Below are 25,604 nucleotides of genomic sequence, written 5' to 3'. Positions count from 1 at the left end.
GCACTCACACACACACACAGAGCACACACACACACACACACACACACACATGCACAGGGCACTCACACACACACACAGAGCACGCACACACACACACATGCACAGGACACACACACAGTGCAAACACACAGGGCACTCACTCACACACACATGCACAGGGCACTCACATGCACACACAGGGCACACACACAGGGCACACACACACATGCACAGGGCACTCACACAGGGCACACACACACACACATGCACAGGGCACTCACACACACACATTTACACACACACAGGGCACTCACACACACACATTTACACACACACAGGGTACTCACACACACACACACATGCACAGGGCACTCACATAGACACACACACATGCACACACACACATATGCACAAGGCACTCACATAGACACACACATGCACAGGGCACTCACACTCACACACATGCACAGGGCACTCACACACACACATTTACACACACACAGGGTACTCACACACACACACACATGCACACACACACATATGCACAAGGCACTCACATAGACACACACACATGCACACACACATGCACAAGGCACTCACACTCACGGCACACATGCACAGGGCACTCACACACACACACACACACATACACACACAGGGTACTCACACACACTCACGGCACACATGCACAGGGCACTCACACACACACACATATACACACACAGGGCACTCACACACACACACACATATACACACACAGGGCACTCACACACACACACACACACACACACACACACACAGGGCACTCACACACTCACACACACACATGGCACACACGCAGCCCTTGGCAGCCAGGGGAGAGGCAGGTCCCGCTGCTGCTCCCGGGCACCCGCTTATCGCCTGCTGGGGCCAAGGAGCAGCCTGGCGGAGGGCAGGAGGGGCAGAGGGTGCCCGGCTGACCTGGGGCACGGCTCGGGCAGGGCTGGCGTCGCTCGTGGCACTGCCAAGAGCTGGGGAGCAGGGAATGTGCTGCTCCCCAGCCCATCGGACAGGATGGAGCTGCTCGGCCCCGCTGCGGGAGGGGCTGCGGGCAGGCTCGGGACGGGCACACCGCGGGGACGGGCCCGCAGTAAGGGGGGTCTCAACAGTTCAAGTGAGGGAAATTGTGTTATAAATAATTGAGATGACTGATTTAAGATTTTAATCCTGGGGCCTAAGTGGGTAATGGCCATGAAGAGAGGAGGAGGGAGGGAGGAAGAGGAAGTGAAGGAAGACCAAAATTAGGCCCAGATTTGCAAAACTGTGCACACGTGTGTGTCTCAGCCTAAGCTGTACACACGTTTCCAAATGTCATCTGTGGTCTCAAGTTCAAGTTCAAGTTCAGGTTCAGGTATGTTTCAGCCTAAGTCTTGGGTGAACCTTTTTTTCCCCCTTTCAGTACTGGGACCTTCAAAGCTCATTTTGAAATGAAAGATTAGATGTTCCCTTCCTGCCCTTGCATTTCTGGAGTAGAAATCCTCGAATACAGAGGAGAAGGATAATGAACATTCAGCCATGTTTGCATTCCTGTCTATCATGACAGTGTATTCTCTACTACAGAACTAATACACTTTGCAATGGGAAGTATTTGTGGCTGTCAGTGCTGAGGTTTAAGAGCATCACTAATTACTCCCCTAATTTAGAACTGGTATTTACAAAGAATGTGGGATCAAGAGCCACCGTCATAAATTTTAGTTTTGTGAGCTAGAAAAAGTTCCTTTTATATATGTACTTATTTTTATGAGGCGAAAATAAGCTTATTGTTTCAGTGGTAAATAACTGGGGTGAATAAATACTCACAGTTACATGCATGTGTAAACAAAGGAAACTGACTGCATATCAGTATGTACACACAACACACATACCGAGCGAAGATGGGAAAGGAGATACTGTAAAGACCACAGTATGCTGAAGCAAACTACCACACACCTCAACAAGGTATTTCTGTCTTAATTTTAATGGAGAAAAATAGTGCGTGAATATTAAGGACCCTTTCCAAACTACTCCCTGGAAGTGAAATAATTTTGATAATCTCAGGCACAAGACAGAGAAGGAAGTGTAAGGCCAGGCTGGAGACGATGGCTCTCCCCCGGCAGCTCTTTCCCCCTCCCCCTGTGCAAATTCTCTTGGATTAAAATGGCAGAGGGAGGCGGGGAGTGGCTGGGACAGTTTGGCTGATACGAGATAACCGCTGCTAGTCAAATGGCACTTTTAATTGCTCGGGCCAATAAAAAAAAAACTTGCTACAGAAGTTAATTTGAATGAAAATAGCAGACACACCCCACAAGCTGCTTTCCATGACCGTGCATTGTGCTGCCTCAGCCTGATGTACAGCTCGAGTCGCAAATAGCAGCGTGCGGTCTGGATGCATTTCGGTTGCCCGTTTTAGCTACGGCGGGGCTGGACGCCCCCTTTCCCCCCCAGCAGTTCTCCCCCACGCCGTGCGGGTTTTCCCGACAGGAGCCTCGCGTGCCGAGGGAAGGGAACGCGGCACCGCTGCCCTTTTGTTCCCCAGCTCGCCCCGCTGCCGGGTCACGCCGGGGAAGGCACGGAGCGTGGGACGCGGCCGCCCCGCCGGGAGGGCTCGGAGCCGGCTCCGCCCCGGGGCCGCGTGGGGAGCGGGGCGCGGGATCCGCTGCCCGGCCGGGCCCTGAGCGCGGACCCCGGCTCGGCACAAGGGGCCGAAGGGGAGCCACGGAGTTACTTGGGCGGACCCGGGGCGGTGCCCGGGGCGAGGGCGACCGCGGCTCCTTGGGCACCGTGCGGTGTCCTCGGCGGGCGGCTCTGCCCCGGGGGCGGCTGGCAGCGCCCTGCTGACGGGGCAGCACCGCGGACCCGTCCGTGCGGTGCCGCTTCCCGGCTGGCTGCCGCCGCTGCCCCAGCTCCTTCCGACCCCGGCGCTGTCCCGCACTCTCGGCGCCACTTCGGTCGGGCTGCCCCCTGCTCTCCTCAAGCCACTCCTGGCCGCCGGGAGCCCCATCCCCTCGCGGGACTCTCACCGCTGCTGCCGGCAGTAGCCGTCCCGGACAGGGCAAGCACAGACCCCAACCCTGCCGGGCTCAGCTCCCCGCGGGCAACTGAGCTTTGTATGGAATCTCATTCAAACTACGCCGTAACCTTCCGCCACGGGAGAGGCGGGTGGGGGGGCAAAGTAGTCCCTCGCCACGCTCCTCCCGGGTCCGAGTTCCCGGCGGGGCGGCGGAACCGGGGCCGAACCGGGGCCGAGCCGGGGGAGCGGCCGGGGAGGGGCTCCCCGGCGGGGGGTGCGGCCCCGCCTCCCGCTCGCTCCTCTCGCAGCCGAGGAGCGCGGAGCAGAGGTATCGCTGGGCGGAGAGATCGCGGAGAGATCGCGGAGCCCGCACACACACGGCCCGCGGTCCGCCTCCACCGCGCCCAGCGAACGGAAGCGCCGGGCCGCCGCGATGGACAGGCGGCGCCGGCCAATGGGCGGGCGGGATGGCCTCCCAAAATGTAGGTTTGGCCAATGGGAAAGGGCAGGAGCGGGGGGAGGCGGGGCTGGCCGCGGGCAGCAGCGCAGGTTGAGCGGAGTCCCAGCGCAGGGCTGGGATGAGCCTCAAAGTTCGGGGCTATCGCGGTGGGGGATGTAGCAGCGCCGCCACCGCCGCGCACCGGCCCGGCCCGCCCCGGCTCCCGCCCGCCCTTGGCGCCTCCCACAGCCCCCCCCCCCCGCAGTTTTTAAACTCTGATCTTCTCCCCCCTCCCTTCCCTTCTTCTCCACACCCCCCCTCCCCTTCCTCCCCTAAATGCCAGCCATGATCGAGAAGGGCCCGGAGGTCTCGGGGAAACGGCGGGGCAGGAACCAGAACGCCGCCGGGGCGAATAATAACAACAACGGCGGCAGCAAAAGTTTATCCGCCGCCCCCAACGGCAACAGCAGCGTGAACTCCTGGGAGGAGGGGAGCTCGGGCTCGTCCAGCGATGAGGAGCACGGTGAGGAGCGGGTGCGGGGTGCGTTTTTTGGGGGGGGTTGGTTATAGGGGCCGCTCGGGCCCACGCGGGTAACGCTTCTCCCTCTGCCTCCCTCAGCTGGCGGCGGAATGAGGGTCGGGCCGCAGTACCAGGCGGTGGTCCCTGATTTCGACCCCGGTAAGTCTTTATTATGTTTTAAGGGGGGCAACTCCTCCCCCTCATCCAGTGCTTTGGACCCTCCGCCCCCCGATGAGTGGGGTACGACCCCCCCCCCCCCTCCCTCCGTGTTCCGCTCATCGGGTCCAAAAATAATCTCCCCCTAATTCCACTCTCAAACACCCGAGCAAGAACAAGGACCCCCCCCTTCCTCCCCCCTTCCCCAGCGCACACGGTTGATAAAAGAAGTCTCGATGCTTTCCAGAGGGCGCTTTGCAGGCAGGGAGGAACAGGGAAGCTGGCAGGGCTGGAGGAGGAGGCAGGAGATGGCAGTTGGGTGGATTTTTTTCTTCTTCTTCTTCTTCTTTCTTTTTCCTTTTTTTTTTTCTTTTGTTCGGGATTTTTTGTTTGTTTTTCCTTCTTTTTTTTTTTTTTGTTTCATCCTCTCATGAACTCGTGTTTCTGTGGTTTCAGTGATAGGGGTGGAACTAAAAGACATTAAGTTATAATTATAATTTTTTTCGAAGGTATTTTGAAGTGACTTAGGTCTGTGTTTTAATTTTCTCTCTTCTTGAGAAGCTGTTTGCCTCTGTCCTCCAAAAAAAAAATTGTTTCACGTTCCATCTATTCTGCTTCGGTTCTTTGTAAGCTAATTTAAAGTGGTATGGAAGCAAATTTTGAGCAAACAAAGGAATTGGGGCTGTGCTGAAAGGCAGGTGCTGGAAACACGGTGGTACTGATGTATCTCCCTGTATTGAAAGACAGGCTGTTGACCTCTTTAGTTTGAAATCTAAGCTTTTTTTCTTTTTTGGTATTGTTCCTTTGTAAGTGGAGGTTGTAGCTAGTGAAAACCCTCCTTCTGTCTGGAGAGCCTAGCGTTTGGAGTTGTCCCTTTGCCCAGCCCAAACTTAATTGAATCCTCCGCACCTCTCACACTAAAACAAAAAGAATGGTGTGGAAAACCACAGTGTCTCCTTATCGAATAATCCTGAGAGTTCCTGTTGTGTGGACTCAGGAAAAAGATTTATCATGGGTCATCCTCAGACTGTGCACTAACGTTAGATGCCTTTTTTATTATTAAATATATATGTCCGTTCCTAACTGTTAAGATCTCAGAGTGGGGGGAGGGCAAAGAGGATTTTTTTTTTCTTAAGTTCACTATTACTTGTATTCATTTACAGAATAATTTTTCCCCACTCCTTCCCCCCTTCGTCTTCTTGACAAAATAAGATACAAGGGAGGTCCATTTCTTGGTTGACCAGGAGGAAAAAGGGGGCGGACAGGGGGGAGGAGGAGGAGGGAGGGGGAGGAAGGGGGAGCTGTTAGCTAGGCAGCAGTTGACACTGGTTTTCAATCTGTAGGTCAAACGCAGCATTTCTGTAGCACACAACGTGTATCACACTGACTTATCAGCAACGTATCACAACAATACTTGGGCTTTATGGTCACCCTGGTGAATTATGCTCTTTTGAGCAATTCATTTATTGAACATAATAGGTGGAGGGGGGAAAAATATTGTGAGCTGCTTCCTCTCTGTTGTGTACTCTGATGTACATTTTCCTGGTTTAAACTTAGACATACAGTGACCTATACAAAGGTTATTGCTTTCTGTGCTGTGTGGAGTGGAAAGGAGGTGGAAGTGTGGGATCTGAAGAAACAATTTTTTTTCTGAGTAATCTGTACCTTAAGATGGGATCAGCAGGTGATTGTGTTTGAGTTCACAGTGTACAGCAGGCTCATAGTAGGTTCACCCAAAGTAAATGATCAGTCTTCTGATGACCTGAATGGACATGAGATCCTCCTTTACTGGCCTCTGCGTGGTTTTTTTTCTGTTTCTGAAAAGTAAACCTTTTAGTTATGAAGCTTGGAGTGAACTTTTATCTGCTTGTGTATGGAAGAGTTTGTTTCCTGTGTTGTGGAATTACCCAGGAATCATTTTGCAATGCCACGTTGTGGCCTGATTTTTGTCATCTCTTCTTGGTCCTAAAGGGTAAAAGCTACATTCAGTTCATTTGTTATGTCTCTTTTGTTTCCCTCTTTAAGAAAGAAAATCCTAAATAAGCCAAAAATGCTGCACTTAGACCTTTGACTAAAACTGTTAAGTTGTCCTGTCTTGCTGGTAATGTCAGAAGTTAAATTTATGGACTGGTGTTATCAGGGTGCACAGATGCTGTGTCTGTTTCTCACGAAAAGTTTTAGTGATTGGTTGACCAAAAGATCCTAAAGCTTGAAAGTTGTCTGTTGTTGAGTTGTGGAAGCTTTTACCTTCAGGTTAGCTGGCTGGCAAAATGTGGAGTGCTGCTGCTGCTGCTCTGGCTGTGTCTGAGGGCAAAATCACACAGACCAGGCCTTGTGTGTATTTCTTTTTTTAAACTTAATGTTCAGTTATACCTTTGGCTGAGGTATATCTGTAACTGCTTATTCTTACATCAGCATTTTATGTGGGAGTTCCTCTGTCCCCATGCAGAGGGCCAGAGAAAGCATTTCATTTTGTTTCACTTCTCAGCCACATGGGAGCTGCTGCAAAGAGCAGTGAAATTAGGAAAGCTTTGAAAGATCTGAAATCCTTTTCTGTGCAGCTGCAGGAGAAAAAAGAGCTAGAACAAGGCAGTGGTGGGTTAATCTCGGTATCATGAGTTAAATAGTCAGAGAAGAGCAAAAAACTATTGCATGGTATGGTCTGTAAGTGAAGAGAGTGTTCTCAGTGGTTGCCTAAGTTTAGAAAGGGAAGGGACTTCATCATCTTGTTGTTGGCATAGGGAAGGATAGAAAGCTCTTGTCTCTCCCTTGCTTTACCAGAGTATGAGGAAAAGGGTTAACAAAGCTGCTGCCTTGTTTTTCCTTCATCCTTGAAAGAAAATGACAGTTCCAGAAACCAGAAAATGACAAGTTCACATTCTGAATTAAAATACCTTGGTGTAAGTTTAAAATATTCCTTGTGGCTAAAACTTGCTGTGGTGGTGGCCAAGGAAGGCCTGATGTGATTCTTTGACTGTAAAAATGCTTGTGGCTGGAATCCTCTGTAGGAGGTGGTTCTTACTCACAGCTCCTTTAGTAAGTCTCTTTACAGTGGCAAGGCCTATTCCATCACCTGGCAGAGCCTGTATGTGCTTTGCCAGAGTTAATGTTGCCATCCTTTTGACCTGTCCCAGTCTCCCTATGTTTTGGGAAAGTATGTTCTCACTACATTGATCCTGCTTATTATCTCAAAAACTTTCAGCTCTATTATTGTTGTTACAGTACTTACACCTTTATTGTTATTTGTATAACAAGAGTAGCTGTACTGTAAAGGCAAGGCTTTTGCAGAGGCAGTTTATGTCTTAAACAAGCCAGTTCAGCTTGGGAAAAGAATAGGTGAAACTTCTTGGGCTGAAAATCCCATGCCAGAGCTCACTAGACTCAGTAAAACTTGCACTTCACCTATGTTTCACTGTTTGGCCTTGAGTTCAGAGATATGATGTGAAAAATTGCACACTTGCTATTGTGTCTGCTATTTCTTCTCTTATTAGAGCTCAGAATCAATTATTTGCCAGCCCAAAATTCTGTGTGTTAAACAAAGGCTGATATTAGGAGCTCAGCATTTTTTGTGAGTTCTGAAACAGACACGGAAGATTTTGAAGGGGCAAACTATTATGGTTCTTTTAATCCATACAAATGAAACCCACATGTCCTGTTAATGGAAAAATTCAGTGGAAGGAAACATTGCATATCCTAAAGCCAAATAAAAATCTTCCGTATGGGGAAGCACTGATATTGTACTTGACTGTTTTATTTGTTGCTTATTAATTTATGCTATTGGAACACTGAAAATAGGAGGAAGAAGACATTAGTGAGCACTTTAACACAGCCAGTCAATTTCACTAATGATTAAAGCTTCCATAATTTTGAGGAGTGTTAAATAACTCCCTGAAGAATACAGTTACTCCCAAATTTTTACTGGCATTGAAGGCAGGTGAACTTTTTTGTTTGTCCTTTGTAGCATTACAACTTTAGATTTCCTTATTTGTTGCAATGGCAGTAAAAATACAAGCCACATCTTGTATCTTTGGACATTGGTTGTGCTGGTCATCTTTGGAAAGCACTTCTGGGGCTCTTTCCAGTAGAAACAGATGAGGAGAAGCAGGTTTAACTCAACAGCATCTTGTGAAAATGCAAGTTTGGGATCTATGTCAGCTGTGAGACTTCAGTCCCTTGCTTGCAGGTTTGCTGTCTTCCCAGTTTTTTGGCTTTGTACTGTAACAGTAGAAATGGTGGAAGGAAATGCACCTGTAGTGCTTCCATCCCTCGGTTCAGAAAAGCCTAGTGGAAGGTGTTCAGTGCCAGAATGTCACTAATCCTTGAGGAGCTTGTTCTCTGGTCCACACTGTTAGCTGCACTCCGTGTGCTCCTGCACAAACACTTGGTATTCCCAGGCCTCTCGGAGTGACCAAGACTCTGTTGTTTCAGCATTGCCAAAAAATTAAGGGGAAAAAAGAAAGGACCCAGCAACTTCTTTCACTATGGTGAGAAACCTTGTCAGTGTAGTTGTGTCTAAGAAGAATTAAAAAAAAAACAAACAACCAAGATAGTCACTGTTGTCTCTTGTCTGGAGTGCCTGATCACTGGGTGGAAGTGGTGGCATGGCCATGTCCTAGGAAAGGAAGCTAATACATCCATCCAACTCTGGCTGTTAAAATGTGCCTACTCTCTGCCTATTTAGGCTCAAAGATTGAAAGTGTAATATTGGGACAGCCCCTGGGTGTCTGATTCCCCTAGAACTGTTGTATTTTTCTGGTGGTTGTAAAGGCCATGTTTTATTAGGTTGTATCATTAGCTGCTTCATGGGGTCCTGGGCAGAGGAACCTATTGACCTACAGAGCCAGGACTGTAACCTTTTAACAAAAGGTTATTATAAGCCCCTTATGACTTACACTTGACAAATCCAACTCCCAGCCTACTTTTCCTGGTTTTTTCTTTGCAGCTAGTCCTATGCCATGCAGTCTTAATAGTTTGCAAGTAGTGTGAGTACCCAGTGGGTGTGGAAAAAATGGTGTTTTGCTGAATGGACTCATCAGAAAAGGGATGAGAAAAAAAGAGTGCTTTTTAGGTGAGACTTTGGGAGCTCCATCTAAGCAAGTGGAAAATTCAAAACCAAACTCCTGAAACTGGAAATACTGGTATGCTGGAGAGCTATCTCATCTCTTGAAATGACTGTGCCTTAAACTCAACAGGCAGGAACTCAGCACAACAGTCCCTTTGGAAAAGAAGGAAGAGTTAGGAGGATGTTTGATCTAATCAGAAATACCAAACCATAATGTACTAATGCCCAGGGTGTTTGGACTGACAGAGGCTGCCTGGTGTCTTGGCAAACCGCACACACCTTGGGTCCTTCACTGTTGTTTGAGGAGATGTGCATCATGCCCAGCAAGAGCGTGTTTTCAGAATTAGGTGGTGGAAAATTTAGGTACTGGAAAATTTAAACTCTGGTGGGAGAAGAGGAGCTTTTCCCCCTAGTTGTAGTCTGCTCAGTGCCATACTTCCTCATGGGCTATATTTGTCTTGCCCTCCTTCTCAGAGGTCACAGCCTCTGTGAATGTGCTGTAGAGCAGAGCAGATGAAAAGGTCCTCGACCTCAGGCTGCTCCACCAGAAGCTGTTGCCAAACCCTTGGGTTTTTGTTTCAGCACTGCAGGAATTTAGGTACAGTCAAAGGGTCAGGCTGGTGTCCAGCAGCCCTGGGGAAGGTGACTCCTGCCGTCTCCTTACTGGGCTGGCAACTCTGCTGGTGTGTGGGTGAGTCTGTCTCATCTTTTTCTGTCAGTGGTACGTACTGCTGGTCCAATCTCCAGGGCAGGAAAGGCTGCAGTCCTGCTGCTACAGAGTGAAGCTGACTTGTAGATGCTGATACTTCAGCTTATCCTCTGTTTTTAAAATCCACCCTGGGGAAAAAAGTGAGTAGTGCTCAAGTTGGAAACTTTGTTATCCATACCTCTGGTACCTCAGCAGGAGTACAGCTGTTGATTTGATGCCCTATCTTTTCCACCTGTGGGCTGCTTGCCTGAGGGGAGACCATATTTGAGCCTACATTGCCCAGTAGTCAGCCTTCACCCAGCCTGTTCACTCGTCCTGTGAAGGGATGCTGAGGCTCTAGAGGTGAGCGCAGCTCCCACTCAGACGTGTTTCCAGGCATGGCTTTGGAGCTTTCTCATTATTCAAACAGCACCGAGAACATCCTTCTCAAACCTTAATGCCCGTCGTAAACAAACAAATCTCGGTGTAGCCAAAGCCTGTGGCTTCCTTCCCTGCCTGGCACATGCAGTGTTTGTATGTGGAGGTAATAGCTGTCTCATGTACTGACAAATGTATTAATGGCTGGACTGGAATTAATACTAGGCAGAGTGGCTGCTTTGTTCTTCATAGCTGGTTCCTGCTGCTTAATGAGGTGCTCTTAAAACTCTTGTTTTCAGTCCTAGTTAGGTCTGTGACTTGGCCAAGTGAAGGCTTAGAGCTCCCTGTGATTAGTCATTATAATTAGCTCGGAAATCTTTGCCTCTGTGATCAAGGCACACTCTATAATGCGGCTTACAGTGGGCTCTAGCCCTGTCACATACCTGCAGAGGAGTGTGGATGACGGTGCTCTGCTGGACATATGTATGCATTTAACTGTGTTGTAACTTAAAATGCAATTCCTAAGATGTGCCAGGAAGGTAAATCTGAAGTAACTGCCTCCTCAGAAACTTGTGGTTAGTGCTAGTACCTGCTTCCCTCGGACAGGGCAATTTCTGGTTGTGGTACTGGTTCTGCTTGCCTTACCCATACCAAGTGTAAGGTAAGATTGAGACATGGTGTCTAACAGCTGAATATAGAGAGCAAATAAAAAACAAGAACTTGAGGGTAGGTAGAGTATGCCCCTTTCCTTGGAGGTCTGTACCTCTTTCTGCACTGGGTGACCTTGTGTTTTGAGCCTTAGGCTTGGCAGTGTAACAAGATGAGCAATCCCACATTAGGTATTTAAACTTGAAAGAGCAGTTTGAAATTCAGTTCTTGAAAATACAAAGTTGATTTGTAAGCTAAACTTGATCTTAAAAAGCATTTTTTAAGGAATGCTTGATTAGGTGTCTGTTTCTTTTAAAATTTTCAAGCCTTTAATTTATTGTTCCATATGAAAGTTTTGATGACTTTGTGCTTTCTGAAAGTGCAAGAGGATGTATTCAGCCTTAGTGAAGGCAGTGAAAGTTTCTCCAGCATACTGGAGAATTGGGATGCTTTTGTGCTCCTCATACTATTTTGAAATGCAACTGATTGTGGTGAGCACTGGCTTTAAGTATTGTAGATGTCAAACTCAGTAAATTTTCTGTATTTCTCATGTAAGATTTTGGGATTAAACCAGAGAGTTTAACCTACCTTTCCAAGTATCTTCAAAAATTCAGCTTTATGCAGCAGCTTGCTCTTTTAACTTCATAAAGGAAGTGTTGGTAAATGTTGCCTCTCTGGAGAGAGGAGGCTGCAGTAGTGTGATAAAATTGCAGAAATCCCCTCTTGTAAAGCAATTCTAGTCTATTCTCCCCCTTCAGCCCTGTACCTCCATTGTGCAGGTGTGCTTAGGGGACATCAGTAGGGTTGCATAGGTACTCTGTGTGTGTGACTAGGTATGTCTCTGGAAAAATATCCCCGCCCTTTTAGGGGCAGGAGTTTAAGGTTGTGAGTTTTTGTCCTTAAAGTTATTTAACCTTTCTTGCTCCTTCCCCTGTGCTCTTCACCGGGATGGATTTCACAAATACTAAGCTGAGAGAGCTTGCTTTTGCAGTGCAGTTGTCTTAATTAGGGGAGTCTAGCCACATGGTTATCTATTGCAGCTTTTCAGTTCTGCTCTCTGTAGGTACCTGGGATAACCTGCCATGATAGCTTGTGCATATGCTTTTAGATGACTGGAGTTTTACCAGGTTGGTTTATCAGGTTTTAGTTAATAGTGAGAATAATTACTAGTGTACATGACCTTGAATTGGTGTCCTTTTAGACTTTGTAGCCCTAATGTGAAAGCGCAGCATAACAAATGTGTAATCGTAGTTGTGGCTTCTGGGTTCAGAAATCTCTAAGGAATTTGGATAAACAAGGCTTGCATGCAGAGGTACAGTGCCTGTTGATCCCTGGAGAGGGTACAGAGAGATTCTAGCTCTACACTGGGCTTGGGGATGGATAAAGACTAAGAAAAACCTCCCTTGAGTAGGAAATCACCTTCTGCCTGGAAGAACTGAGTTGACAGGACTGGGAAGATTTGGTCTCTATAACAGGATTGTTTTTGTAGCAATTCTTTACATGCAGCTTGCATTGAAAGGCAAGGACTTTTTTTCTCTTTCCTCTGACTTCCCAGCTTCTTTGGGTGTGTAACTCGTCCCCTTTTCTCATCAGTAACACTGGTTTGTGTTTTGGCCCTGTGTAAAAGGTGATGGGGGGATTTTTCTCCTCCCACCCTGTGTTGAGAGCCCACTGCCCCATGCAGCAGGTGCTGTTGGCTGGAGTTGTGCACAGTTCTGCATTTAGGTTGCTGTCAGCTGTGTGAGAAGCTAAAAGTGTCACATCTGTAACCCAAGCTTTTTTGTTCTAAAGAATGTAAAATGTTCAGTGATAGCAGTGTGTGCATCTGTTCCTTTGGCTGACGTCTCTCCATGCTTAGGAGGGAGCTGGTGTAGGTGCTTCTGGGAGGAGTAAAGGACTGTGAAGGCAGGCAGGCATACCAGGTGTAGCATTTGTACTTTCTCAGTATTGTTTTCTGTCTGGGAATCTTAAAGATGTCCCTCCTGGGACCCTTGTGCTGATTTGTGCAGCTGCTACCACACTGTTCACGACTGTAGCCATGGGAACACAAGTAGGATGATACAAGTTTAAAACTCTAACTTGTTGCTAGGCAGACCCAGCTCAATGTGTGGATTAAGTAGTCTTAACAACAACAAAAAAAACCCACTCCAGATATTCTGCCACTTCTGTGGGGGAAGATAACTGGGCTTACCCCTAGCTTTGGGTCTTTCTTTAGGCTGGCGGAATGAAGCCAGCACCAGAAGATTCCCTTGACACCAGCCAGCCTTGGGGGAAACCCCTCTTTTACATCTGAATCATGAGTAGGTGGTGGCTGGGGGGGTGGCAGTTTCAGCAGGTAGGTTTTGACACAACCTTTTGTAAAAAACCAAGTGCTGTGAAGTAAAGCCATGTGCCTCCCAATGCAAAACCTTTGTGCCACTCAGTCTCAAAGTTTTAGCCTGCATTAAAATAGGTACTGCTACAAGTGACATACCCTCTAAACAAAGGTCATGGGCTTAAAATATCACAAGATCACTTCTAAAGTCTGTCTGTAAAAATTGAAATTAAGACTAAGGCAAGGTAAACTCCTTCAAAAATTGCACTGCTTTTGCATACTGTTAGCTACGTGCTCTGTGTGCTGCATGAGCTGGTGTAGACCTTTTAACTTGTTGATAAGTTGTTCTGTCCCAAGCTTGTGTTTTAGCATTTTATGTTCAAGAAACAAGGGCAGCCTGTTTCTTCAAGTTATTTTCGTTGTCAACGTGTGATAAAGGATGTATAGCACATTATGGGGCCCAGAGGGAACTGGAGACCCAAACTTTCAGAGAGGGATAGCCCCTATATGCTGCTTGAGGGCTGAGCTCCAGCATGTCTTTGTCCCTGCAGCTGTTGGCTTCCTGTATCACAGCAGTAATTAGTTATGCTCTGGCCACTGGTTTAAATGGATCTTTTTTATTTTATAAGCATTTGCTCTGCAGTAACTGTCATTCCTGTTGGAATAAGGCCATTTATAGAGATGCTCCCAATTACCACCTGCTCTTTTTCTTTCTTAGCAAAATACACTCTTACCTAATTTAACCTCCCACAGCAATTGCTTTGAAGTTGTTTTCTCATTGCAGCTTGGCTCACTGCTATACCTTTTCTTACTGACCACCCTAACAAACTGCAGTTGTCCTTGTTTGTCCTTCCATAAATTACCTGCTTCTGGGGAGGAAGCCTACCTGCTTTGTTTGCCCCAAACACTTCTGTAGTCAACTCTTACAAGAAAATATTTCTTTCCTTTAGTGTGTCTCAGCCCTTTTTTTTTTTTGTTTCCTGAGTGATATTTGTGGTTCTACAACTTTCATTAGAGTTTTACTGCAGTTTACAGATTCTCTCCACCCGCTTACCAACCCAGCCCTGCTTGGACTTCTGTGCTCCTGAGTCCTCTTTCTTGGTACTTTGTTCCTCCAGGAGAGACAGCCAGGTCTGATCTTCATTGTAGTTGTGTTGTTCCCTCAGGCTGGAGCAGAGTGGTTATGATTTTTACTTTATTATGATTTTGCTCTGTAACAGAGGAAAATATATCACAAATCTGTCCCTTAACCTCTTTTATAACTTGCATGCCTCTCTGGACATAGTATCTGCCTGCTTTTCAAGCATTTGTGTAGCAGTGACGTTTTTGCCTTTTCAGGCTCCTTAAGGCTTTTGTTTCATCACTGAAGAATTTCTGCCTCAGCTTCTCCTGTGGAAGCCACTTGTTCTTGTAGGAGCAAATGTTCCCCCCCCACTTTAGCTGGTGGAGTATTTGTCACTTTGGCCAGTCATGTCACTCTTCTGAACGGTTGTGCTGTCAGCAAACAGGTGTGTGAGAAAGGTGAGAGAGCTGATCTTCCCTTCAGCCAGGGCTGCCCTGGGAACTGGCTGAGTGCTTGTCTGGAGCCTTTAGCTCCTGCCTGCTGAGCACTGAGGCTGAATTGCTGAGAGTAGCTCTGAAGTCTGTCCTATGAATTTGGAGGGAGAGGGGAGGTCTCCTTACCTGTTCTGTGAATAAAGCAAACCTTGAGGTTGCTGGCTGACTCAAATCTGCAGGCAGTGAGAACATGCAAGAGCTTTTCTCTTGGCCGTAGTCTCAGCCTCAGGCTCATCCTTGCGTGTGCTGAGGAGAGGCTCGGAGGGTACAGCTGGATCTCATCTGAAGTTCTCATCACCTTCTTCTGCTCAGGTTTATGCAGGTGTCAGATAACTTGGGAGAGAGGCTTGCTGGTGGGAACCTGGTGGTGGAAGGATGATTTTTCAGAGCTGTCCTCTGGATTTCAGCCCAAGAGCTGAGTTGCTTGGCAAATTATTTCTTCCTGTGTGTACTGGCTCTGAGAAGTGGGTCTGCTCTCTGGGAAACTGCTGCATTGTGCTCTAGCTCTTTTCTATATTTTGGGTGAGTTTTTAGTCCTCTTGGTTTGGTTTTTAAGATAATTCTCCCCCAACATTTGCCTGGTTTGTGAGTGCATGGCATCAGTTTCTTTTCTTGGGCAGTTTCAGGTGAAACAGCAAGCTCTCCTCCACACATAAGTCAGGTGCAGTCCTTGTGGTGCAAACAGGGCAGGCACAAATCCAGCCATTCTGCTAGCAGGCTGAAAATTTGGCAAGGGTTTAGGAGTGTATTTGTAGATTTGGGTGAAAAATTACTTTTGTACTGGAGCAGATGCAAAGATGATTTGAGTTGCGAGGTCTTGCAGTTTTGGGGATCTGGTGCAGCTAGTGACTGGGGAACATCCATGTACTGGTGCAGTGTGGAAATGGCAATCTGAAACTGACCACTGCTAATTTGAAAGGATGGATGGAGATTGGGAAAATATTTATAAATGCTAAAGCTGTTTAAAGTGTGTGTGCGAGTAGTTATGTTAGGCAGATTCATGTTGTTTATTGTACTCATCTTGCTGAAGTTATTTTGAAGAATGGAGGAAAAATAAAGACAGAACTTCTTGAGCCCCTAATAATATTTTTAGAGATCATAAGTACAAATAAATGAACTTCTGGAGAGTTAGATTTACATGCAGTCCTTTTTGCTCAGACACTTGCTGGGCAGGGGACTGTTTGATGCCCTCTTACCTGAGCCCTTGTGCAAGAGGCTCTGGGTGCCCACACTGGGCTCCTCTTGGAGCAGCCATCTCCAGCTCAGTTTGGTGGAATGCTGTTCTGTCTGCTTATTGCTCCCTCCAATGTGTTGCCCACAGCAGTACCTCTGTCGTAGCAGCCACGTCCTTCAGCTGGAGAGAGGGAAACCACTGGGTGCAGGAGTGGTGCTTGTGAAATGATTTCAGTTTCTGCTGGACGAGGGGGTAGGAGGAGATACGATGGGGTAGGAGACATCATTTGTATGTTCATATAGGCAGTGGATTTAATTCATGCAGCCAAGACTGGGACAAAGCTTAGAGCAAGTGCACACCCAGAGCTTGCTTAAGTTGGATAGATGTCCGCTGAAATGTTATCAAATGTTTATCAAACATGAGAATAAAAGGAAAAAAGTTGTATTCAACCTTTTTTTGATGATGAATTTTAAAAATAGATTATGTTTCTAAAGTCAGCAGCAGTTACAATCAGGGTTTGAAAAATGGACTTGGCACTGGCAAGCCACAGTGGGAAACACCTGTGCTACAATATGCCCTGCAGCAGGAAGGGCTGCCAGGGTCGGGTGCTGCTTGCTCACCCTGGTTCTTGTTGGCTCTTGCAGCAGGGTTCTCCTTGTGTGCTAGGATTATCTTTGCACTCTTACTGCTGCTCTGCTCTTACTTGTTCATCAGTAGACATTATTTGGCTTGATATCTGTATTTCACTGCTGTAAAAGCGATTCTCAGCCTCTGGAGTAGAAAAGAACGAATCTAGTTACTCTTAGCTCAGTTTTACCCCAGTAAAACTATGGCATGCAGTTGAGGCACTGAAGCTGCATCCAAACTAAGGAAGACACTACTGCACTAATGTGCTAATTTTATACTCTTACTTGGCAGGTTGCCTTTGTAATCAAAGGGCTGGAAATTTTTCAGTTTGAACAAAATGTTCTAAGTAGCTTTGCTCTAGGTGGAAACAGATTTGATATGGGATACTGCCTTCAAATGAAATCCGTCTTTCCAGATCTTCCTGGGCATATTCGTTCTTACTAAAATTCACTTTTGTCAGTAAGTGAAGCTATAGCCAAAATCTGAGTGAGGCTTACCTCTGGAGTTTCCTTTGCAGAGGTGTATTTCATCAATCTCTGCATCTCATGGGAATGGAGGGAAGGGGATGTTTTCAGGAAGTACCTGGAAACTTTAGGAATGACAGTTGTACTGAATTTCAGCAAAACAATTCTATTGCATGTCATTTTCTTCCTGTTTGATTAATAACTGTTGTATGGGCTTGGTAGAGAACTTGGTCAAAATACAAAAGCATTTTTAAACAAGTTTGAAACAGAACATCCTGGTGAGTTGTACAGTCCCTGACACACACAGATTATGCAGTAAGAAGTAAATACCTGGTTCTCTTCAATAGTGCAAAAGTAATTAAAAGCATATTTTGATGCCTTTGGGTGTTCTGCTCTTTGTTTTAGGGAATCAGTGACCACCGACAAGAGAACCTATGTATCCAGGTTTACTTTTTCCAACATAAATGTCCACAAGAATAGAACAATCACAGAACAGTCACATGTTTCTAAAATGATTTAAAATGAAATGCTAACTCAAAGGCTATGTTTATGTTACTGGAAAGCTTAAACCAAATGGCAGAATTGCTTTCAGGCAATGTGTCTTTCTGTTGCCTTTTGATTTTTTTTTTTTTAAAGTTACTTCCAGTGTTCATGAATCTAATACAGAAATTTCAAGACACTATTTTCTAATGAGCCTAAAATTTCTCCTCCTGCAATACTGTAATGAGAGCTGACTGCTAAACTTCATTGCTTTGAGTTTGAGATGAAACAAAACTCTGTGTGCCATATGTTAAAAGGACAAGCTGACTTGACAACAACAGTGTGTTTTATCTTCTGCATTTTGGCAAGATTTTGTAGTCCTGGAGGGCAACTGTAGGGAGAGAGAAATCGGTGAAGATTCAAGAATGATGTGAGAAGGACTTGTGAGGTCAGCAGAGCTGGAAACTTAAGTGTCTAAGGTGGGAGGTAGGTAATAGAAAGAAGGAAGGAAACCAAGATCAGCTGGAAAGTGACACTGGGCAAAATATAAATTAAAAAATATCTCATGTTTTTAGTGTCCTCTTCTGAAGATACTTCGCTGTTCTTTCTGTTGTTTTGTGATTTGATAGATTAAACACACAGTTTTCAGTTTGGGTGAGTGCTTTCCTAAACTTTGGAGAATGTGGTCTAGAATTGAATTTCTGACATCAGAAGACAGCCAGGGCTAGTAGGGTGCTGCTAGGAGGGAAGCTACACTCATGACAGTCTTGAACTAGCCAAAGGCTGCTGTCTGATGGCCTGAAACCTCCACATTAAGCTGAGCTTCTGCTTCTGCCTGCAGCAGCTCTTCTTGTCTGTGTTAGAGGCTTACATATGTGGTGGGTACTGCTCTGACATCCTGAGCAAATAGGCAGCTTGCCTGGTAATGGGAGAGCCAGGCCTGTCCTTGCTTTCTCTCCTCCCAGGCAAGGAGACCTGTGGCTTTCTCTGCTCACATGCCCTCTGCCAGACCTGCAGCTGCTCTGCCCATTCAGTTGGAGGTCTTCTTTGCTGTGACTTCTGTTTTACCCTTTCCAGAAGCAGTGGGATTAGAAGTTGAGGATTTATGTGGTGGGGTACATGTTATGTTTGGCACCTGCTGTTGTTGCTGTCACTTGTGAGGTCCCGTGACCATCAGCAAAGTGTGATGTCCTCCGCAGCATTATTTACGTGGCCCTGCTGTGCTGGGCTTGGTCACCATGGAGTTCATGACTTGCTTGCCATAGCCTGTGAAAAGATGTGTGGGGGATTGCAGCTGTGTGTTTCTGCTGTCCTGCCAGTGTATTTTACTGTCCTGTTGGTTGTCCTGCCTGTCCTTTGAAGCCAGGCAGTGTCCCTTTGCACTGCTATCAGGGCATGGGGACCTCGTGTGTGATTACCTGCATTGTGGCAGGCTGCTGGAAGTGTGAGTGAGCCAAATGAACTGCTGGCTCCAGGGAATGTGCCCAAGCCAGATGCAGGAAGAGCCAAACACTGTAAGTCACCATGCAGGCCAGCTCTTGGCACAGAATTCAGCTGAGTAAAGTTGCAGGACATGTGCTTTGCAGGCTCTTGAGTCTGGATTCAGCTCTGAGTGCATTTTCTAAAGTCTTGTTACTTCTGTTCAGGCTTGAGTTTTACAGTAGAGGTCCTTTTCTTCCACCTCTGTGTTTTACTCCGTGTGAGTTCTTGGCTAAATATTTGTTTGGGTTAAGGAGCCCTTACAGCTTTCTCTCTTTTCACCTCTAACCTGCCTTCTTTACAGACACCTTGCTTCATCCCTGAGCAGTACAAAGAATTGTATCTTTTTTGGAGATACAGTGGAAATATTTGGTGGAAATATAGTTTTCATCCACGTTTCTGGATCTCTGAGAGGCTGGGACAGGCCTTGTCTAACTCAGATCTCGAGTCATGTTAGTTCCTGCTCCTTGTGCTATTTGACAGATCTACCCCTTTTGGAAAACAAGCAGTCACTTGTGCACTGTCCCCATGGCACATATTCAGACCAGGACCCTCCTTTGCCATTGGGGTGTCCTTGATGCAGCAGATGGTCACTCTGGTGTGAATTTCATCAGGTGTGCCCAGAATCCTGTTCAGTAAGAACAGGCACTTAGTGCCATTGCTGTACAGGCATGAGACTGCTGTTCTACTTGGATTTTGGTACAGTTGCATCCTGTTGTTTCACAGATGCATTTGTGTCATACAGCTGTAGGATGACAAAGCTTTTCTTGTCAAAACAGATGTTTAAGTGGCTATTTAACTTGCGGTGTAGTGAGCTACCTCCATGCAACTACAACTGAGTGGAGCAGGACCATGGGCTAGCACTGAGTGAAATGGTGGGAGTAATGCCTCCAAATGGCATAAATAAATAGTCTTTGGTCGTGACCAAGCACAGCTAGAGTGTTAGTGAAGCAAGGGAGAGAATGAAGTAATGATCCTGGACAGAGCCTGGAACGAATTGGACAGGGGAAGCTGTCAGCACACCAAAAATGGCCCTTCTGTATAGATGTCTGACTAATTGGCAGTGATGGAGGAAAGCGCACGTAAGACACTGGGATGTGACACAAGCCTCTGGAGGGCTCCCGGGCACATCTGACCACTGCCAGTGGCTTGACTGATAAGTGAAGCTGACTGATAGATTCCTTCCAGGGTTTAGATGTGTAGGAGCAAGAAGTGGGCAGTGGCAAGGGAAGAAAAATAAGTTGTTCTCCTCTTTCAGTCATTTGGATTGTCAGAGTATGACTTCGTGCTATGCTGGGATTGGGGAAAATAAATGCTGTTGCTTGCAGCATTTATGGCTCTTGGTACTTGACTTCAGTCCACATAGAGAAGCTTGGGACATTTGTGTGCCACAGGAGAAGGAGAAACTGTTCCTATTTAGGACAGAACTTTCAGAGTACAGTTAATCTGGGTAATAAGATGAGTAATTAGCACCTCCACTCTGCATGTGTGTTCTCCACAGCTAAGCATTCATCAGGTTCTTAAGTTTTGTGTTCTCTTAGCCTCCAGCTGGGTCACTGCTCTTTGAGCAATGGAGGCTGGACTTGTATGAATGAGAAATCAGCTGGGAGGTGAGCTAGTGTGGTATACAGATAATGTGATGGTGTTTCTTCCCCTTCCTCCTTTTGGCTCAGTGGTTTAAAACCTTGTTCTGAAAAAATAGCTTCCAGTTGATTTTTCAAATAGGACAACAGACAAGTCTTCCCTTAATAAGAGAAGGTAAACTTTGTTTAGAGTACTCTGCCCTGCAGCAAAGAACACTGACATCTGAAAGTAAGAGGTGGTGGCAGAGAGAGCACTCCAAGAAGAGCTTGATTTCATTAAGCAAAGTCACCTGAAATCCTGACACGTGAGAATCATTGCCACTTGGTGGAAATTATGACAGGTGTTTCACCATAGGAAACTCATTGCTTGACTTCCAGTGTGACCTTGGGCAGAAAGCTGAACCTTTTAACTTTCTCCATTTTATATTAAAACTACCTCTGTTGTTTTGTATGGGGATGAGAGTGGAGCAGACAAATGTGTGTGAATGTAGAAACATCAGAGAAGAAAGCAGCAGCCTGGGAAGAGTTTGTACTTTGTGAGGCAGGGCTGGAATTCCCCATCTGATTTGGTGACAAGTAAGATGGGAAGAGGAGATGTCAGTGTTTGTGATCTGTCATATGAACAGAACTGATGCATCTGAGGTCTGGTCCCACCACAACAGACTAATTCACGTTCTGGAAGGTAGAACAAGAAGAACTGTTCCTTTGTAATCTGTCTTCCAATAGTCAGAAATGTTTCTGGCTGCAGGCTAACTAAGGTGCACTAACTATTCCACTGTGAATTCCTTATGGAGACAGTGTGCTTCGTCTGGCTTTATTGCTAAGCAGGTGCAGCCAGTGCTTGGCTTGCCTGGCTACCTCTGGGAGGAGCCTGCATTTGTGCACTGGGCGAGAGGGAGATGTCTCTACCAGGCAAAGCAGAGGCTAAATTACACATTTCCCCTTCAGGCTGCTTAGAAGGAAGAGAAATACATAAGCAGTAAATGTGTGTTAGGTTTAGACTCTGTTGTGCCAGACCTGTTCTGTGCCTTATGAGAAGCCTTGCTGTCTCTCAAAGTTTAACTCCTTCCCCCTGCCTGTAATGTGGAGTGCAGATTCCCTGTACTGTCCAGTGCTGCTCATGTATGGGCACATTTCTCTGGGTTAGCTTAACTTTGTAGTTCATGGTGCTGCCTCTCTTGCTTGCTCATGAGAAAACCTGCTCCCACGGACCACTGAATTTGGGGGAGTTCTCTGATCTGACTGCTTTGGTGTTGTCCCTGTATTCTGAATGTCACTTCTCTGGGTGCAGCCTGGCATTGTAGAGCAGCCACAGCCCCGGAGCCAGGGGGTTTCACTGATTCAGGAGAAACCCTCTTACCCCTTAGACAAAGGTTTTGGAGGGTGTTTGTTGACAGTTTGTGTTCCATGCTTTGTATTTGTGAAATAGTCACAGAAAAGGGTTTATGACAATCCGGAGACATGTGCCCTGGAAATCTGTGAGGGAAATACAAGGTACCAGAGAAGGCAGGGAAACTCTTCAGGTCAGTGTTCTGGAGACTGGATTCAAGCAAGCGCCTAAAGCCCAGAATTCCCAGCACTCAAAGGCCTGATCTACTGCAAAAGCTGGGGATTGGAATGTCAAGTAATGCTAATAGAAGCATGTACAGTTCTTCCAGATTTCTCTCCAGATGCTTGCCTAAATAAACACCCTCTGCATCAGTCACACTGTTGTTCATTGTCCTATGCCTCTGAGCTATGCTGATTTTCCCCACGATGGTGTAAAACAGAAAGGAATTCAGAACCTTCATTGAGTGACGACTACAGAACTATCCCCTACGAAGTGATGAGAGGACAGCTGGTCTAAAGAGACACCACAGCATTTGTCACTCGGCCATGTGCTAGGTAGCCAGAGGGTGCTGGGTGCCTGCCATGTTCATCAGAAGTCCTTGGTAGCGCATCTCAGGTTTGTTCCAGCCCACTCTGTGCAAGGTGTGTCTGCACAACACGCCTGTTATTTGCAAACTTTAACAGAACTCATGTTCAGTTGGCTTTTGGAAGGGAGAGATTAAAAGCAGGTCCTGAATGTGTCTGCTGTGGTCTGTGAAAACCGCGGACTATTGGATAGTGAAATTATCTTCCTGGGTTCAGTTATAATGGAGCCTTAGGGCATCCTGAGGGGAATAAGCTCTTGTTACTCTGATGCTGAAGCATAATTTAAGGAGGCCCCTCTCAGGGTTCAAGGCCTTCTGGTGACCTACTTTACCATGAAGAGATGCTGCCGTGACACGGACAAGCAGGAGCTGCTCCAAGGCTATGACCAATTACATCAGGCTGTAGTTTGACGTGTGTTCTGACAGATGGGTACACAGGTGAGCCAAGAAGAGGGCAAGAGGTCAGAGTAGCTAGAACAGCTTCTCCTAGATCCTGCAGCCAAGCAGACATTGTCCTAATCAGCACCTTGTGGGAATGGCTTGCAGAGAGGAGAATGAAACAAACTCTGTCTCATCAACCCGCTTGCTAGTATGCACCCAAGGGTTCTGGCAAATGTATTTCTGTAAGGTGCATTCCTGCCTATGCAGGGCATTTCGTGTATCAGATAGATTGGTCTGTAGCTGCTCCTTGGTTATCAGAAGACTTTTTGCAGGGTGTGTTTAGCATGCTAACAAAAGTTATCCATTAATCTAGTGACAAAAATCCCCTCTACTTATTCCTGGAAACTTGATTTAGAATTGTCAGAATGTGAACACTGGTGGGCTAAGCAGCAAGTCTGAAGTGTGTTGTGCTGGTTTGGTCTCTGCTTGGCACAGTGTGTGCAGAGGATCCCCGATGGATCCTCTGGGTGCAGGAGCAGTTCCTGGAAGTCTGGCTGCCTACTGCTTGTGTCTGCTCAGTTCTGTGAAACTTTATGGTTTTAAATGAATGATCTTCCTCAGTAGCTGGTCTAGGGCCTTAGAAGAGAGAGGTGTGCAGCACCATGTTCTGCTGTAGAGATACTTGCAGGGAAGCGGGGAACAATGTTGCTGGTATTTTGAGAGCAGTCCTTGAGGCACATCATTCCTAAGTGACACTGTGACTGATTCTGTCACCATGCAAAGGTCTTTCCTCATGGCTTTATCAATTACAGCTTTAAAAATTTTTAGAGTTACTGGCTGTGTAGGCTTGTGATGGTGGGATACACTGTTAGCTTATACTGAGGTAGAGGTATGGGTCATCTGCTGGCAATCAGAAATCTCTCCTGTAGGTGCTGTGTGACGAGCAAACCACACCCTTCTGCAGCAGAACTTGCTGGGAGGTGATTCACTATAACTGTACAAAGCACAGCTCTGCCAATATAGCAGGGTCTATAGTGGGAATGCTCCGGGGATGCTTCTGTACTTAACTGCTATGGAGTGAATCCATGAACTTCAGAGTGTAAATGCCATAACCCAGAGCCCAGCTAGGTCAGTGGAACAAGTCCCTGTGGGTTGGAGGACTGCAGGCTGGGCCTTGTATTGCCATTTATCCTCTTTTCCAAATTATGATGTGGAAGAATTGTGGTCTTTTCCCCCATCCCATGATTTTTATGTAGCTAATTTTAATCCACGGTATTGTCTTATCCTGTCACCTGTGATTCTCCACAATCCCAAGTTGGCAAGAGAGTTTAGTGATATATTAAAATGGTTTTTAGTAGTCTAAGAGCTTTCATTATAAGAACAAAAAGATTGCTAGAACCTAAATGTCATGCTTTCATTTGTTAAGTTTTTTGCTTCAATAACCGATCTTTTTCAGGCAGTTCACCTGGTGTGGAGGTAAGACTGTTCTGAACTTTTCAGAATCACTTCTGCCCACTTGCTTCCCAAAGGTGTTCTGCACTTCGAACCACAGAGTGGCAGTGCCTGGTTGGAATAAACTGATGTTTATTCAGGCACATACAGAAGGATGGACAGGGGAAGCAGGGGAGGAGAACTGTATCTGAAGCTCCAAAGGCAGAGATAGTCTCCTTTGTTAGGACTGGTACCTTGCTCTTCTTTCTAGTTCATTACTTTATTACTTCTTTTGCCTGTGCATTAGTTTTTGAAATAGTGCTAGAAAAGGAGAAGCATAGGTGCAGTTTCCTCTATTCTGAAGTCTTAACAGAGATAGATCATTAGCTTCTCTGTAACTAACTTATCACCCTTAACTACTGCTCTTTGTTCCTGGGTTTTCCAGAAGATCTTGCTGACTTGCATCAAAACAGGAAGTCTGCAATGCTGTAAATAACTGGGTGGTTCAGTCTGATTTTTTTCCATCCAACACTTTACCAGACAGAGTTAAATTCCTTTTCCATCAGTCATCCTGAGCTAGGGCTAGGCTTTCTCTTGGCATATAATAATTTATCAAGTTTCATTATGGAGAAATATGGGATTTGAGGGAGGGTGGGATTAGTCCTGCCTTGTCCTTCTGTTGTATTTTGGCAATATTCCCTCCAAAGATGCCATATGTAAAGACATTGCAGAATGTCAGAGCATCTTTGGACTCAGCCTGAAGGTTGCTGTCTGTTTTAACCTGACTAGGAAAGGAAGGTTTAGTTCAGCAGCCTCTGAGGAGCACACCCAAAGGACAGAAAGGATTTTGGCTTCCTGGTGAAGTTCTGCTACTGAATTGATGCAATCATGCCAGTATAACACCATGGAGCAATATCCCTGCAGTGCTAGAGTGGGCATGATGTGATGAGGCTCCTTCTTCACCAGTAACTGCTCAGTTTAATTTGCTCCCATCTCCTGTATGTACAGAGATTTGAGTTATGTCATAACTGTCCTAGTTTGGCTTAGCAGCTACAGGTAAGTTAACTGCACTCTGCAGTGAGATTCCTGGGTGTAAGAAAGAACTTCATGAACTCCTCTTGGTAGCTCAGGTATATGGGTATCATTGTCCTGCTATATACTTGTAGTAGTTTAACTAAAGCTTGAGCTGTGTAGCATATCTCTGGCTACAGATCTGCATGTGGTTCTAACTCTTGGTCTGTATTAGAAATCTTTTCCTGTGTGAGCTGAACTAGGCTGTGAATTTAATCTGTTGTAGTTAAGG

General features: G+C 46.3%; 1 protein-coding gene across 1 annotated transcript in view; it reads left to right on the top strand.

Annotated features, from left to right (window-relative positions):
- The first annotated feature begins 3,701 nt into the window (after positions 1 to 3,701).
- RCOR1 (REST corepressor 1) overlaps positions 3,702 to 25,604 on the top strand; it is an 80,969-nt gene continuing 59,066 nt past the window's right edge. Inside the window, exons 1-2 of the mRNA XM_084208563.1 lie at positions 3,702 to 3,969; positions 4,066 to 4,125. Of these exons, the coding sequence (XP_084064689.1) occupies positions 3,783 to 3,969; positions 4,066 to 4,125 (247 nt within the window). The 5' untranslated portion in view covers positions 3,702 to 3,782. The remainder of the gene's footprint in view (positions 3,970 to 4,065; positions 4,126 to 25,604) is intronic.

The sequence above is a fragment of the Fringilla coelebs genome, assembly GCF_963513975.1.
Source record: "Fringilla coelebs genome assembly, chromosome: 6".
NCBI lineage: Eukaryota > Metazoa > Chordata > Aves > Passeriformes > Fringillidae > Fringilla > Fringilla coelebs.
The sequence above is the reverse complement of the archived record's forward strand: the minus strand, read 5'-3'. Positions and strand labels throughout refer to the sequence as shown.